Consider the following 17,689-nt stretch of genomic DNA (forward strand, 5'->3'; position numbering starts at 1 on the left):
TCAGGCTGTTGAACTTTTCTGTCCTGTGATGATGCTGTAGTGATCTGAAGCCATCTCTTCTGGATTTCTGAGTGGGTCAGATTGAACGAGACTAATGGACTGATCAGCCATCGGGTCTCTTCAGGGGCATTCATCCCTTCAGCCCCTGCCACTGGGGTGCTCGTGGTGAAGGGCTGTGTTTCTCCTCACCAGGTCTCCTCTGCAGAGGAGAAGAGGCAGATGAGACTCCAAGACTGCCTCCAGGGCAGAACTTTGTAGTGCTCTCAGCATCCCTCTGCAGCGTGGATGTGAGCCACGGGAGTTGGGGATGTCTGAGGCGGTCTGTGCCAAGTGACACCCAGCAGCTGCTCCGCTCTCACCCCCAGTGGCTTTGCCTGTTGTGAAGATGTCCATGGTGTTTCTGTGAAGCTGAGGCATGGCTGCTGGAAGGTTACTGCTCTATGCTGGCCTCTCTTTAGCTCTGTGTGCCCTTGGCATGCTGGCTGTGGCGATCTGCTCTGACCATTGGTACGAAACTGATGCCAGGAAGCACAGAGAGAGGTGCAAGAGCATCACCACTAAGAGGAATGATCCTGGCTTCATTTATAACTCCAACAACAACCTGCCTCTCAGGGCCAGCAGGTCTAGGTTGGACCGCTGGGAAGGGAAACTCCTCTTGGCAAGGAACAGGAGGCAGATCTTTGCTATGAGCGCTGTTGACGAGTGCAACAGACAGTACAATTCCACCAACATGGGGCTCTGGAGGAAATGCCACCGACAAGGGTTCGACCAGGAGCTGGAGGAGCTGATTGCCAAAGGTAAGGGCTGTTTTTGTGACCAGATGAACGTGCCAAGCGCTCCTGAGATGAGCAGGGGCTGCGCAGAGCCATTTGGGCTCACAGATGGGAGCTGGCGTCTCTAGCCAAGTGCTTCTCCTTGCAATGGGTGAACTGGCCTGGCTGGGCACTGCTTCCAGAAGCACTGCCAGGGCAATTCCCCACAGGATCTCTACTCCTGGGGTTTGGGAGCAAGAAGGCAATGAGGGTGAGAAGACACATGCCCCAGAATATCTTTTTCATGCCTCTCTCTCTAATCTGGATGTAGTCTTTCCATCACCATGGTATCAGATTATTTCCACACACAAATAAGAAGCGTGCATAAAGGAGACACTGTTGCCTTTTTTTTTTTCAGTTTGTTTGACCCTGGTAGCTTGGGCAAAGTACATAATATTTTATTGGAGGCTACATGTGTCTGTGTTTCATCGCTGCTTTTCTGAATATCCCATCCATCCTGAAATACACCATTTGCAGTGCTCACATGTAGGCTTTTTCTATCCTCAAATGGAGAGTAAACAAAGAGAAATGCTAAAGAGCAGGAGGAGACCCAGCTTGCTGTTTACACTGAGCTATGCTTTGGAATATTTTCAATATCTACAAAACATTACATGAATTTATTGGAAACGAATAATTTTCTCTTGGGGTGGTGATGCATCTGTTTGCCTGTAGCATTTTTGTGCTTTTTTTTTTCCCTGTCTTTTGGTCCTTTGTCTTAATTGCTCCCTCAGGGTAGTGACTGAAGGTGATGGTCATTTTGCCCCAAATGTTTCTTTGATCTGAAGTCTAGGAAAGGGGATACATGCATAAACCCCTAGCTAAACAGAAGATGCATGTTTTTGCAGGATGATGAGGGTTTTAGTAAAGGATGAAGGCATCTTTGCTACCCACAGCATGGTTACTCTGTACTACAAAATAACATTTCCCTCCCATGGTTCTTCTGTTGCAATCAGAAGATTCCCCATTGGTTTATTTCCATTGTAGTGAAATCATTGCTCCTTGCACAGTGCCATCTTCCAAAATACTTGTCTTCCAAGAGTGTTCTCTATCCCAAACTTGCTTGATAGCCTTCATTAATTCCCTCCTCAGACATTACAAGTGGAATTATTGCCTAAAGCTAATTATTCAGGAGGGGGGTTCTCACACGTGTGCCCATGTACATGTTTTGTTCCACATGTTTTATGAGTGAGCACTGGCTGTGAGTAGCATGGTAGAAACTTGTACCAAACCAGTCCAAGCAGGTGGTGTACCTGGATCACTGCTTGGGATCCTGCCTGTCTTTCTAGGGACCCTTCATATCCAGCTGCTATTTAACAACTCCTAGGAAATAGATTGGGGTCTTCAGCCCCATTTTTAAATGACAGGTGGATGTGTCAGAAGGCTGTCAGCACCCAGACACCCTGCTGCTGGTTTCAGTGCCAAGGGAATGATTCCTGCTCTCCATCTAGGCGAGGATGGTGTGTGCTGGGCTGGCCATGGTGAGCTGGATTGCTCTGCCACGTGTGCTCGCTGTGCTCGGGGCATAAACAAATTCAACCTTGACAGCGGGCAAACATGTCAACAGAGCTCACCTTTGCAAATGGAGCTGTGGTTATTAGAGAGGATTTTCAGCCTGAAATAAGTGAGAGTCTTTCCTCTTTCTCCACTTGGCTTGTCCTGGGAGCAGGAATGTCCATTTCTCCTGCCAGAAACAGCTGAATTTCTGCGTCTCAGGGTTATGTGTAATGGCAGTGTTACCCACAGGGAGAATGTGACAAAGCAAGATGAGGTGGTTGCATGCAGGAGAAGGTGGTCTTTGAAAGATCTTGCCGTAGTCTCGTGTTCATGTGTGTGGAGTAAGCTAACTCCAAACACCCAGCAGGGGTTCCCTGGGCCCAGTGCAGTGAGTGTCCCCGCACACACACCCTGTGTGGCTGTGGCTGCAGATGGCCAGGCAAACCCACTGCCCCAGGTCAGATGTGCAGCGTGTGCACGTAAAGGAGCTGTGTGCAAATATCTGGGTGTGTCATTCCTTGCCTGCTCTAAGTGTTTTCTGATACACTTCTAGCAAACTTCGTTGTGGGATGAGAGAAGTGCTCGAGGAGGGAGACTTGTAACATTAAACAGCAGCATTTCAGTTCATTTGCTGGCCTTTCTGGGGTGAGGATCTGTCTATGCTGTAGCTCTCAGCCATGAGGAAGAGTCACCCATATAGAGGTATAGCACATATATAAATAAATATATATGTGCTTTGGCACCTCTAGACTGAAACACAGAAAAGGCAAGTATAATGGCAATTCAATAAAATAGTGTTTGACTTGCTCAGAAATAAAAATAGAGATGTTTCCTTTTTGACCCTCACTTATGTGGTGAAAGTGAAGTAAGTGTTGCTGCTGTCCAGTGCTGAGAAGAGCTGTGAGCTCAAAACAAGGCAGGTATTCCAGGTACATACCAACAGGATATATCATGAAGGTAAAAGCTAAAAGTAGTTTTCACTTCCATGACAGATCCTTTTTTGGGGTTTAGGAGCTGCAGGGATGGGTGTGTGGACAGAATATGTCATGTGCAGGTGTGAGGGGCTGCAGATATTCCCTGTGTAGTGTTCAAATAACCTGGCTGGGGCACATACCCTTACACAGATGAAATCACTCTCTATGAGATCCAGGGCAGATAACTTATAAAAGAGGATGGACATACAGCTTTAACTCTTATTCCTCTGTTAATTTAATGTAATATACCTCTTGTAGAAGTGGATAAACTAATGCAGGCTCTGGCCTCAAATATGGTGTATAATGTTATATATAATTGAATGTAAATTTTAAGTGTTTTGGTTTTTTGTTTGTTTGCTTTTAAAGCTGGACAGAATCTGTGATCCATTTAGTTTAAAACAGATCCTACATTTTTCCCTAGGCAAGACTTTCAGTATTGAGAACGGTCTATTGAGATTTGTCTATCAAAGTATAACAAAAAATGGTCATTAAGAGCCTAACTAGCTTTGCAAATACCCTGCAATTATTCTGCTTGTGAACTCTGCTGAAATTAATACAAGCTATAGGCAATGGCTTGTGGCAGGATCAGGAACTGTGGTACTTGGCAATATTCTGATATCAGTGATTTTAAAAACCAATTCTGTTCCTGAATAGGTTGGGCCACTTCTGTAATTCTATTCTGTATTTATTAATTTTTACTTTCCGGGAAATAAATCAAGACCTTTGTGTTGGATTTAGTCAGAAAAGCTGGAGATCTGTTGCTTCAGGTTTCTTATATATAGGTATAATTGATAGCAGTACGTATACAAAATAGTTGGTCCTATTTTTATTTCTCCTATTCTCTTTTTTGTATTTTCATAGAACCCATGTGCATGTTTTAAACTAATACAATTAGGTAAATAGGCAGTGAATTAAAAGAGATTGTCACAAGTAAGAATACTCAAGGAGAGGCAGACTAGCATGAGACCAAAGGAGTATTCTAAAGTTCCAACAAAATTAGGCAGTTCATTTCTTCTCTTTGACATGATGAAAAAAAAATCAGAAACAACAGAAATTACAATCAGTAAAGAAGTTATTGGAGTTGAACATGCAAACTGAGGTCTCAGTCTTGCTAACTTTTCCTCTGCTGAATAATCTGTATTTCTGGGAATGGACTGCTTGGACTGAGGGAAAGCACTCTGATACAGAGGGACCAGTGAAAAAGAAAGCTAATAGAGCTGTTCCTCTGACTCTTTCACATCTGATTGAGCCTTTTAGAGTCTTGGGATGAGAGTTTCACTCCTGATCCCTAAAGCCTTGCAGAGTCAGGAAATGCTGTCTCTGGGGTTGTTCAGCATAATATTCTAAACCCCTTCCAATTCTCAGGTGTTTCTCCCTCACAAACTGAGTAGCCTTTGCTGCTGGAGGCTCCTTTGATCATAGAGCTCACCCTGTCCCATCATATCTACTGTTTTCCTGTTTAGCAGGGAGTTTCTAGCAAAAGCAGCAATCCCTCACCCAAGCAACAACTCTGAGTGAGCCAACCAACTGCAGGGCTAAGCAAGCAGAGAGCTGGAATGCAGGTGAGTGTCTGGAGAAGGCAGAGTTTGTCCTGCTTTGGCAACCAGCAGCTCACAACTCCTTGTGCACGACTTGTAGTGAGCCAGAAAAAAATGGGGAGCCACAGAGTCTGCCTGCATCCTATGGCAATGCTGCTCAGATGCTTTCCTGCAGTAGTTGAGAGGAAAACGAGAAGGGAAAAAAGCGAATTTCATCATTTAATTATAAAGGTACAATAAAGTAGATGAAGAAGTTGCACAATAACCAGAGTCTGTTCCATTTAGACAATTACTACTCAGAGGACCTTTCATCTTGCCTTTGGAAGGCTGCCAGTTAAATGTGACTGGATGGGGCTCTGATGCTTGCCATTGGAATCCAATTTTTATTTAAAAACCCCCAGAATTTACAATGACCTTGTTTTTCCAACCCTCCTTTTACCTTCTTTCTTTTCTTCTTTGCAAGTCATAGTAAATCCTATTTTAAAAACATTTTATTGTAAGTATACTTAGCCCATGCCACCACTGAAAAAAACCCCAAACCCTAAATAATTCCTGTGCAGCCTACCTCCACATGAAATAATAGGCAAGATTTCTGAGGTGAAAGCATTCTCTGGTTTGGTTTGTCAGAGGCAGGGCATAACTGAGGAAGAAAGGCTTAACAGGACTACTCCAGCCGTCACTAGGGATTATTTATACACAAATGGAAAGAGGCTACTGAGAGAGGCTACTTGCAGCTGTATCTAGCTGCAAAGAGCAAAAAGATTTTTTTTTTGTTAAGATTCTTGCCATACCCTACAATGCTCAAGATTTGACTTTTAAAGTGCAATGGTTTTGACAGGTAAATTAGGACAGCCATTTTTTTCATCTATCCTTAATACATTCAAGACTCAAATGCATTGTTTAAAATATGTGCTTGAAATCCCAAATGTTTTTCAAATGGACTCGTTAAAAAAGGGACTTTATTGAAGTCTGGATTCTGATCCTACAGAAGTCAATAGTAAATGTTTTATTGAATATGGTGATGCAGCAAGTTCAGGCCTTTAGTGTTTCCTTTGAGGTTAAAATTGTCCCTGGCTAGAAAGGCCAGTGCAAGGTCTGTGCTCCCTCCTGTCACAGCTGGAGTTCTGCTGGAGGCATCCACTGAAATTCAGGCAATAGACAGCACTGGAGTTGAATCTTAGGCTATCCAGGTACTCAGTTTTGCAGTTTTTGATGCTGAAATTATTCTTGGTCAGTTGATTTAAGACTGGAAGTCAAACAACTGAGATACAGCAAAGCCATCCTCTTGTTGAGGGATTTTCTAAAATCCTTTAGTGGATGAAATCACTGGTTCATGTGTATAAGTTCCAGCAGGATTTGGCCCATCATATCTTGAATAAGCAGTTTAATATTTTAATTAGCAATTCACGAACAAGTTTATTTGCCACAAGTAAGAAGAACCTGACACATTCCTCTGACACATCTGGGATAATTAGTTTGATAATATATATCTGCTAAAAATAATAAGAACATATATGTAATTTGAAAGAACAGCACCTGGTTTTGATCATGAATTTTAAAGGGCAAATTTCAATCCAGCTCTTGGCTTTCAAACAAATTTGCCAGTGAAGACAAATGGAAATTTTGCCTGAGTAAAAATGACAGGATCATGCCCTTCTCAAGAGAAACTGTTTGCAGAGCTGCCTGCAGGACTGCATGCTTAATTCCTGTTCATTTAATTGAACATCCAAATCCTTTTGAGATATCTCAGCAGTTTTATAATTTCTACCTACTGCTAAAAATTTGCTAAAGCTGTGGAGGAAAGATTTAATATGGGTGTAGTTGTGTTCTATTCACTCTAAAAATAAAAATTTGAAAGATAATTTTATTTTAATAGAGATGAAATGGTCTGAACTATTTTGTCATCTCCTGCAATAAAAATCCATATTAATATTGCTTTTTTGCATTGAAAAAGTATTTCTGTGCATTTAGAAAAGGTTCAAGAGGGGAATGAGTTCATTAACTATTGCAGAACCTTTGTAGATAAGCCTTTCTGTTTGTAGGTTTAGCAGAAATAATGACAGTAACTTATAATGTGAGTTACTTAATGGCTCATTGCTCACAAACTGCTGCTGGAACTCTTTACTACGCATTTACCTCTTTAGGACCAAAAGAAAGAATTGAGATGGTGTTTCTTAGTCTTTAAGGAAAGAATAAATAAATAATGTGGATTCTGGGATCCATGTTCCCTTAACAGATCATTCAGACTAGAATCCACTTAAAAGAATATAAACTAACACGTTTTCCCTGCAGGAGAGAAATCAGAGTAAAAAAAATGGAAATTGATCCATTTTCTTTCTCATTAGGCCTTATTCTTTTATTAATAAGTATTCAGAACTGCCCAGCTGAGCCTGCTGAAATCATAATCCTTTGTAGATAAGTACCAAAATAGATAAAAGAAAGGTAGTACTGCAGTTAGGGCAGGGGCTTACAAAGCTGGAATTCAGTCCAAGCTCTGCCATAGTCTTTCTTCATGACCTGAGGCAAGGGACTAAATCTCTCACCTCAGCTCAGTAGCAGTATAATAGGGATTTCGTTCACTATTATTAATGCCAGTTCGCATTCTGCCCTCAGATTTATGAGCCTTAATCATGGATCAGAAATCACGGATCAGAAAAATGTCCCTGGCCTTTTGACATGTGGCTGCACTTTAAATATTGGCAGTGAATGCAGCCTTATGAGCGAGTACAGAGAGACTACAAAGTAATTATGTTCAGCATGAATGGTGTGGCTTTAGAACACCAGGAGGCAAACCACATTCCTGTGAGCACCACAAAATATGGCATTCCTACACATATGCAGTTGTAAAGAAGGATAATGAATAAGAAGTGTGGATGCTTACAGGATGGTCTTCCAAAGATTGAGGGATGGCACCAGAGAAATCATGGGTCATGTCTGCTTGAAATATTAATAAGCAGGTGATGGGGATTGACCTCTTTGGATGCCTGTAGGAAGAAGTTGACATTTCCTTAATGAAGACAAGTAGATTACACTAATGAGATAGATACAGGGACAGCAGTCTACAGCTGCTAAGAGAAATGACATGGTCAGAGTGATGTGTTGGGAAAATTATATCTCTAGCAGCATCCTAAATGCATACATGGAGGGCAAGTTCACATTTGTAAAGGTCAGAAAAAGAAATATTGTGGTAATAAAGGCAGGAGGTGGTGAGAGCCTGGATGGTGAGAGGATATGCAAACCTTAGACATCCCCTGGATCTATATCCATGGTGAGAGAGATGAGATGATAATGTTGCTCCAGTTCTGGACCAGAACGATGAAAAAAGTAATAGCATTGTCTGTGATGATCTAGAGGGGAATTACTGAAGAGAGTATGTAGTAAAGAAGGAAGAAGGCCATTAGGGACTCTGTTATAATTACAATAAGCTGAGTTTGTTATATGTGTGTCCATGAAGAAATATTAGAGATACTGTGGGTATGGACCTAGGAAGACAAGTCTATGTTAGAGGAGTGAGCTTGGAAATTTCTCCATGGAGATCAGAGTGGAATCTATGTTTGCACTTGAAATTATCAAGGAGTGAAATACAGAAAGAGAAAAAGAGAAAAGCCCCATGAACCCCAGCAGATCTAGGAGAACAAAAGTGTCTTCTGGAGGGCATGCAAAAGGAGCAGATTCAAAGGTGATGCAGTAGAAGTCAGTAACACCACAGTAGCTGAAGAGAGACACTGCTTCAAGTTTAAACAGCACAAGAGAATACTGCAGGTAGCCAGTGTGCTGCAGCAGCTGAGAACAGAGTATTCAGACTGTGCTGAAGATTGCCCAGTACATAAAGTAAAATTTTAGTAGTGGTTGCAAAGGAGAGGAAGTCACAGTGAACTCCAGGCAACTTTTGTAGCTGGCATAGTCAGAGAGGTTGGTGAGGAAGGGAGGAGAGGAAAAGACATGGTATTTATAGGGGAAAATAAATGTTTTAAGATAAAACAGTGTTTTAAGATGAGACTATTTTGAGAGGAAAGAGATTGAATGGTATTTGTGTTATGAGAGTAAAGAGGCAGAGGGGTGTGAGAGGTCAAGGCAAAGAGAGGGCAAGAGCAGCTGTAAGGAAAGGCAGGAGGCTGGGTAAGACTGGCTCAGTGGCAAATAAAAGAAAGGAATAGAGCCACATAGGAGGTTTTCATCTGTAGGAGAGAAGAATGGGGAAGGAGTTGTAGGAAGGCAAGAGGAAACAGAAGGCAAAGCTTCTGGAAGAGGAAGAGCATGGTTTGTCATTTTCTCATGGAAGAACCAGGTGAAATCCTGCGTGACAGCTGAAGTGGGGGCTGGAGGAGGCAGGAGGGTCTGAGAAGGAGCCAAATGTGGCTAAGAGGTGATTGTGACTGTGAGTCTGAGATTTAACTGTGCTGAGCCAGAGTAGTAAGCTGGGAAATGAGCAGAACTTAAATGGGGAAACCATGCATTTATAGAGGAGAAAGTTAGGCAGGCAGGAGGGTTCCCATTAGGGATGCCCTGCTGTGTGAGACATAGCAAAGTCCAGCTGGGATTTGGGGTACAGGGCAGGAGTAGCTAGGGGAATGCAAGGCAAAAGGTCTGTGAATGAAAGAATGCAGCATGGATAACATCTACACGTGGAGAAAGGCAAGGAAAGATAGAGTGATAAAAGAATGAGGGCAGGCAAGAAGTCCTTGATGCTGATGATCTGAGGTGACAGAAAGGCCAAGGAAGCTTGAAGTGAAGAGGTGGCTGGTGCTTGTTGAAAGAGTCCAGGGGATTGTCCAGGTGGTGGAGGAGAAGAATGGGGGGAAATCCACAGGGTTCAGGATGAAGCCCTGCCTTTTTGGGACTGACTGGAGCAAGCAGAGTTGTACACTGAACAGAACAGAAGATGCACTAAAATATACAGCTTAAAGAGCAGAGAAGTCACTACCACTGGCTCTTGTACAACTTGCTCTGCCTTCCTGCTGTGAGTTTATCCTGTGTACCCTTACAGAGGTGTAAGCATGACTCTCCCCAACAGAGTTCAGCAAGTTTGTCCAGTGCTTGCAACAGCCATGTTCCAGTCTCAGCTTGAACCTCAAAGAAGATAAATAAATATCAGGATAATATTAATTCAGGATATTTTCCAGAAAGTGGGAGTTGTGTGTGTGTATGGAGAATGGTATTTGCATAGCTGGGGGCTTTTAAGGAGTTTCAGCATGTCCTGTGTACACAGCAGTGTGGATCCTGTTAAGATATCTCACCAGATGGAGTGAAAGACATGGGGTGTCTCATGGTAGCCCTCACTTAATTCTGAGAACTTCTGTTGGTTATGAGTTTTAACAGCAGACATTTGAAAAAAGCTTCCTAAATGTATTTCTAGACTTTCTAATAGGATGAAACTGTCATGCTAATTTTATTGGGTAACAAAAGCTGTTTAAAAAGATCTTTCTGCCTGAATATGAAAGTATAATTCTTTGTCTCTGTCTGTGTCCCTATTAATCAGTGCCTATCTTTGAATATGCAAAAGAGCCTTTATAGTGTAGATACTTTACTTTCTGCCTAATGGTCATTTAAAGATATAAATATTATAACAGAAACAAACACAAACAAAAGAAACTTTTTCAGATGTTGCAGGTGTAGATTAGGGTCACTAGAGCTATTTCGAAGAGGTGATGGTTTATGGTAGCTGATGATCCAATTATATAGATTTGTCTTAGATTAAGAGAGTATCCAAATGCCTAAACATAAAGGAATTTGAAGAGTAGAATGGTCCCTCTTTTACACAGAGGACAGTTGCTCAACAATGCAAAAGCTCTGCAGGGCAGCCATTTGCATTGGAAAGAAATTTGTAATTGTTGATCCCTAATTACATATTTTATGTTAAATTTCATCCCCTTTCTATTTACCAGTTCCCAAGACTGTCCAGTTTTGTTCATGTGATATTCTGTAATGGTTAAAGAGAAAGGGAGGGATATTATGGTGATCAGAGAGAGAAAGGAGACAGCCAACAGGAGCAGGGGAAATGGAAAAACTCAAATAACTTAATGGGCTCAAATTGGGAAGTTGGACAATTTCCATCTCAGTCTTTTGAAAGATGTGACATTGCAAGTCCAGTAAAAAGGATTTTCAATAAATCTGTCTAATTAGAGTGGTACATTAGGCATGAAAAGTAGCAAATCTATATTTAAAGAAAGGAGCAGAAGTTGTCTGGGCCACAGTGGACCTTTTAGTTTGATCATAATAACACCAAGCAGTGTTTAAAGTAAGTTCTAAAGGAGAGATTAGTTAAATGCACAGGGGAAAATGAAGTAAACAGGCAACGTGTGTTTTCCTATTTGAACTGTGCCCAACTACCCTGATATATTTTGCTAGGAAGATAACTGGGGGTTTAAGATAAGGAAATGCTTCAGACCTAAATTATCAGGATTTTGGTAGAGCATTTTATATTCTGCCCCTAAGGAAATGGTTTGTTGTGATGTTAAGGTAATTAGTACAAAATTTACAGAGGGTTTAAGGAACTGACTGAGGGAAGGCAAAAAGTTCTGAGAGGGGAAGTGTCAAGATGAAGTCAACAGTAGAATTCCTGGAGTAGGGGACCAGTAGCATCTTTGCACAGAAGTTGGCAGGGCTCATTGAGCTAGATTTGAAGGGGGAAAGAGATAAAGCCAGGCTTCTTAGAGATAAGCCTGAGGGTGGCACACTTGTGTTTTAGGGACAGTGTGCTAGCAAGGCCCTTTGGTTTGCTGTTGCAGTGGAGGTAGAGGATTCATGTGGCAGCCAAGACTTGAGAGTGAGTGGTGTGTTGGAACGAGAGACTGTGGCCTTTGGAGAAAGAGGCAGGCAGCACAGGAGGACTACAAGGATGTAATAAGGATATGCAAAAAGGAAATTAGAAGGGCCAAAGCACAACTAGAATGATTTGATGATCTTAAAGGCCTTTTCTAACCCAAGCTAGTTGGGTTTGCTCTGCCCCTTGGGCCTGTCTGCAAGCAGAGGGTATTGTTTAATCAAAAGGAGATTGTCTTCACCTGGCCATACCATTGTTTTCCAGTCATTCAGTAACTAAGACTTGGTATCTCAAAGCTTGCTTTCATTTCAATCTCACTTATAGTTTCCATATTCTCAAAATCTTTTGCCAGGCAATCATATTTATAAGGCTTTCCTGTTTCATCTTCCCCAACACACGAGGAAAGAGGAATCCTTTCTACTCGGTGTCTTGAGGGAGAATCCTTCCATTTTAAAAAGCTATTCTTTCTAACTCATTGATCCTGGTGGGAAAGGTAGTCAGAAACTCCCAGGGCATCAGCTTTGTGGGGATGGGAGCAGGACCAAATCTCACTGTCCACTCCATAAGGTCCATGTTTATCAGTGGTGAAGAGGCTGCAGAATGGGCCTATACAGTGTCCTGGCCTCTGGACCTGGAAAATTCCATTTGTAGAAAGCATGGGTTCTTGTTTTAAACATTTTTTTAAACAGAAGGTGTCATTGGGAAGAGTGTGGCAATTTAAGTGTCTTCCAGAGAAGGAGGGACAGGCTCCTTGATTGGTTGGAAGCAGGAAAGATGTATGTCTGTGTAAATTTTCCTTCACACTGACAGTGATGGCACTACAGGGACGGCCTCTGCTTCTCCCCCAGTCTTTCCTTCCTGTCCCCTATGCTGTTCTTTCTGGTGTCCCCTGCACTCTGTGCCACAGCAGAACTTGTGGCACATCTGCCCCCTTTTGTTCGTCAGTTATTATCAGCCTCCAGCCTGTGACACAGCAACTAATTGCATTGCCAATGCCTTCAAATGAAGAAGCAGTAGGAGCAGGAGCAGATGAACTCTTCAGCACCAAAGTCCTCTTTGCCCATGTGTGACTCTACAAGTACAAGTACAAAGGGAGAGAAAGGAGAAAGGAGCAGGACTTTAGTGGGAAGCTGCCCACAATGCCGAGACATGGGCAAAGGTTCAAAGTCAAGCTCTGCTTCACCTGCTGCCAGCCTTGCTTCCATCTGAGGGGTCTTGGTGTCCATTTGGTTTTGTTACCAGGGTGTAGCTTTTGGCTGGTGGCATTAGGATGGCTGGAATGGCACAGCTTCTTTAAAGATTTTCTGTCCTTTGAATGCAATTCATGGCATTTTGGGAGTTCCTGTACCTGAAGTTTGAGGTGACCTGCACTTGATTGCTCTGGTTGGATGGTACATTTTACCTGACACCTAGGAAATTAGGTTGTTTGAATATTCCTCTTGGGCACGTGAGTTAGGAACTGAAATACCTCCTCTGAGGACTGAGGCTCTTCAGGTTGCTTGGGATAATGTTTCATTGAATGTCTTTAGGATCTGTGTTTTGAAATGAGATCCAACTGTTTAGCTCTCAGAAGGCACAAATTGCCCCAGTTATATCTATCCTGGTGGCAATTTACACCAGGGTAGGACTTGGTTCTAATACTCAAATACGAACATTTCTCCATTCATTTCAATGCTTTCTTTCCAGGTTTTGGTCTGTGTTAAAATGCAGGTCAGAGCTCCTGAGTTTAAGTTTTAATTTGAGTAAGTCTCACTCTCCATCAGAGCTATGGCAACAATCTTTTAAGCTGATATCATGGTTTAGGCATTTGTGCACACATACCTGAACCAAAAGATAGAGGCAACTATGTAGAAAACTGGATATGAGTGGAAGAAATAGGTCAGGAGTTCTCTCTATGGTCTTTAACAGTTTCTTTTACCACCAGGCTGTTCCTTTCCAAAGATAACATATCAATTATTTTTTCATTGTTTCTAAGGTCTGGGAGCTGAGAAGTGACTCCTCTGACATTTTGGTATATTGCTGTAAAAAATATGGGTAAAGTTTTCACATGAAACATGTAAGAGCCAAAGTTTACCCATCACAGATGCCAATCTGCTTTCAAAGGATTTAACAAGGCCTATTGTCTACCATGCTGTTTTTTTGTTTGATATTTTTCTGTTGATGTATTGTCTTTGTAGCTTTTTCATCTGCTAATTGATGTATGGCTGTATATACTGATCTTTCAGCTGTTCTCCAGCTTTATATTAGAAGTACTACTTTGTTTTTTTGTGATTCTTATGGTTCTATTTAAAGGTTTAGGAAGATAAGTCTGAAATAAATTTGTAGCTCTCATGGATTAAAGTAACTTTCTTGAAGTGAACCAGAGATGCAGTGGGTGCCTGAGCCCTCAGGCAGCCTGGAAAAATGACTTAGCAAGGTGATCACAGTCATTTCACTGGAGCATCATGTTTCAAGCCAGAAGGTGAAAATTCAAACTCACTGATGAAGGGGAGGTCAGAGTAAGAATGAAATTACTGGGACTGAAAGTTTGGAGTTGTGGACAAAAGAAAATGGTGGCAAAGTTAGGGAAAACATCTGCAAAGAGAGAAGGGAAAGATTGCGAGAAGCACTGGTAAGGAGAGACAGCAGTGGCTGCAAGGGGAGCAGACCTTTTTTTGAGTGTTAAGGCCAGAATCTGTCCTTGAACAAAAATTGAAGTGACAAAAGGTATATAAACACCATGTTTCCCCTTTGGCTGTTAGCAAACTATTGACATGTGTGTGGAATGTGCGGGAAGAGCCTGAACTCTAATGCTGCCTGTGAACCAGACTCATGGTGAAATTTTTCTGTCAAAGATGTGTTTGTGTCCTTACTGTAGTAGGGGCAGGACAAGGGCAAGCCTGTGACCAGCCTTTTTCATCTTGAAAGGGTTATTTCACCTGCCATTTCTGTCCTTGCAGAGCCTCCTTGGGGGCAATTCTTCCAGCAGAGCACTTCTGATCAAGTTTTCCTCCAGAAACTGAAGCAGGAGCCAGAGTCCTTTGGAAAGCCCTGCATATAAATATCTTGTTTAGTTAGTCTAATAAAGGTATTACTAACAGTGCTGCTTGCAGGATTTATTGGGGGATTTCACTAAGACAGTGTTAGCAGTGGAATTATAGTCATTCTCATGTAAGACCTTGTCAATGCGAGAGAAAATAACATTGATCCAATCAGAGATATTTTACAGGATCAATGTAATATTCTTTTGCATAATCACAACCAAAGGATTATGGGCCTGTGCTGGGAGTGATGAAGGATCACTTGACAGATCACAGCCTCATTTGTTCTCATCCTTTTAACTGGTAAAGTACGGGCAGTTTTTAAAAGTCTGCCTCTATATCCCTGTATCTTAAATACATCAGGGCTCCTTTGGGCCACAGACATTATATACTCAGTCTATTGCTTTTAAACAATATTTTTGGCTACATGCATTTTTCATAACTGAGCCATACTAAAGCATCTTGGTATGACCTTGAGACAATTCCCTCTGCAATCCAGGAAACCAATGTACACAAAATGGGAAATGAGGCCCTGAGGTGAGCAGGGAGGAGGAGAAGACAAATCAATACACAGCATGAGCCTTATAACCCAAACATCTTAAGGGATTCTGAATAAGTTTGTGTAATTGAGCTTTTGGGTAGTGCAGCAATTCCTCCAAGGGGACACAAGCATTGAAGATGGCAGTGAATTCAGGAGGCTCAAGAGCATCTTGTGGTATGCTGGAAATAACTCATTATCAAACAAGTCCCCCTCATTGTTTACAATATTGTCTTTGCATTTTTTCAAGATCCCAGGTCTGCTCTATTGCTTTAATGACAGTTTTGTCATGCCTTGTGAAAGTCCTAAATCCCTCTACTGGCTGCAGTTACCTAGATATTCCCTTGGCTTTAGACAGGCTTCTTCTGCTGTGGAAGAGAAGCTGTGTGTTTGATAGCTTCACCAGATTTGATGGAATGGTTCCTTTGGATTTGCACGTCCATCTCAGTAAAGGATGGAAGGGGAAAATGGTGGCTGAGGTGCAGAGCAACGGCTCGGCTCACTGATAATATCAGGGACCATTCAAACTCCAATCCTGTGGTTTCAGATGACTACAACTGCAGGGCTGCAAAAGTTATTTGGGGAAGAAAAACCAGCTATTACAAGTGACATTTAAAATTAGATGGGACATAGCTCTCGTGAAATACAGCAGGCATCAGCTTGTTTCCATCAGGACTAGGACAGATGACCGAACATGTCCCTTTTTCAGTCACAGGCAGAGTCTGGCCTGAATCAGAGCACACAGCTTTGCTAGGAAGAAGTGACTAATGTGAAGCATGTGTACAGAGGAGTATGTGAGAGGATGCAGGAGCCTTTTGGAATTAACCCTTTAAACAAGTGCAGGCTGGGGAGAAAATCTCCAGGAGCTTTGTGGTCTCTGCAGCTTTACCTTGCAGCAAGAGGCATGGGAGGGGGAAAAGGAGACAGGGTTCCAGATCACAGATGGGTCACAGCCTCCAGGCAGCACCAACCCTGGCAAAGCCCCCTTGCTGGCCTCGTCCTTGCAGGCTCATGTTTGGCAATGCAGGTCTTGCACAGCCATCACTGTGGGGTGATTTGGGGAGGCTGTCTGGTTTGACAGCTCCCCTTTGTGTGGCCCATTACCTCCTGTGCCAGGTGGCATACAGCCCCTCCTTGTGCAGACTGTGAACCCCTGCGATGCTGCACCTGTGTGGGCTCCTGCTGCCCACGGGGAACTCTGATGTTGGCCATTTCCATGGGACCTGGATAACTCTGTCCTGCCTGTTAGCCTTGGGACATGGGTCTGGCACTGTGGGTAGCACCAATATGGCAAAGCAAACTCAGGTTGTCAGAATGATTAAGTGAGAGTAATTGTGGTGTCACTTTATTTTTTCTCCTTGCTACCTCAAAAAATCAGTGATCAGATTGCTTTAGCAAAATGCAGTGCCAAGAAGTAATTGGTGATAGCAATCATGCACTGTATCAGCTCTGGCCACAGAGCTTTGGTCTTTGGACAGTTTTTATATCCTTGCAATTCATGAGTGCCTGCCATTTGTTCTGTCAGTGAGTCTGCAGAAAATCCGTACTAAAATGAGGTTAGGGGTTCAGACTTAAACCCAGAAAAGCATGAAAAATCAGAGCAAATCCATGCTGATAGACTATACTTTGTTGTGTAAGTTCAGGATGGACCTTTATGTGGGATTTTCACTCTTAACTCACAGCATCCTGGTGCTGAGAGTTAAGTTAGATCATGGATATTTCTGGATTGTGCGTACTTTCATGTTAGTGGATCCATAGGCATATGATGAGCACACCAGTGTAATTTGCATTTTAAAGTAGTCTTAAATAAGTTCGCATGTCTGCAGCTGGGCTTTGAGAAGACTGTGTTCCCTGGAGTTAGCCCAGGGCAACGTGCTGAAGATCACACATAGCTTTTACTCTGTTCTTGCTCAAGCAAAACTGCTTTTAAGTCCAGGGGAGCTAAGTCAGCCTTGCTGAAGTTGGAAGCAAATGTGCCTTTGACTTCAGTGGGACATAGATTTTGCCCAGCATTAATTTTTTCTTGTGAAAAGTCTTCAAGAAAAAATGGAGAAAGGCCTTGTAAACCAAACCTCATAGGGATTTACTAATCACTCCTTCTTGCATAGGTTCGGTGCCATGTGAGTCCCCTGAAATATTACCTTGAGTCTAGCAGGAGGTTTGCCTAGAGAAAATGACCTATATACAAGGCAAGTGCCATGTAGCACTTGCAGTTAACGTTTTATTTGTTGGTATAATAAAAGCATGTCAACAATTCAGTGTTGCCAAACTCTATTTGCCTGTTTGACTGGGATATGTAGTTTTTTTCCTGAGGAGACAGTAAAATTATGTTCATTTGTTTCTTTACTACACTGCTCCTGGCAAAGAAAAATTTGTGCCAGGGCTGATAAATATTTGAGTGAATTTTTTGAGGTTGTTACTCTGAACCACTGCCCAAAAAAAGTTCAAGGAAAAATAAGCCAAGGCTTCATATCAATTCATATACCTACCCTTACTAATAAAAATGTTAGGTCTTTAGTTGAATAGTCCAGTACACCTCTGACATTGTGG

The 17,689-nt window shown here is 42.3% G+C and overlaps 1 protein-coding gene across 1 annotated transcript in view; it reads left to right on the plus strand.

The window, feature by feature from the left end:
- The first annotated feature begins 415 nt into the window (after positions 1-415).
- Positions 416-17,689, plus strand: part of TMEM178B (transmembrane protein 178B) — a 206,721-nt gene continuing 189,447 nt past the window's right edge. Inside the window, exon 1 of the mRNA XM_059473054.1 lies at positions 416-797. Coding sequence (XP_059329037.1) covers positions 416-797 — 382 coding nt within the window. The remainder of the gene's footprint in view (positions 798-17,689) is intronic.

The sequence above is a fragment of the Ammospiza nelsoni genome, chromosome 5, assembly GCF_027579445.1.
Source record: "Ammospiza nelsoni isolate bAmmNel1 chromosome 5, bAmmNel1.pri, whole genome shotgun sequence".
Lineage (NCBI taxonomy): Eukaryota > Metazoa > Chordata > Aves > Passeriformes > Passerellidae > Ammospiza > Ammospiza nelsoni.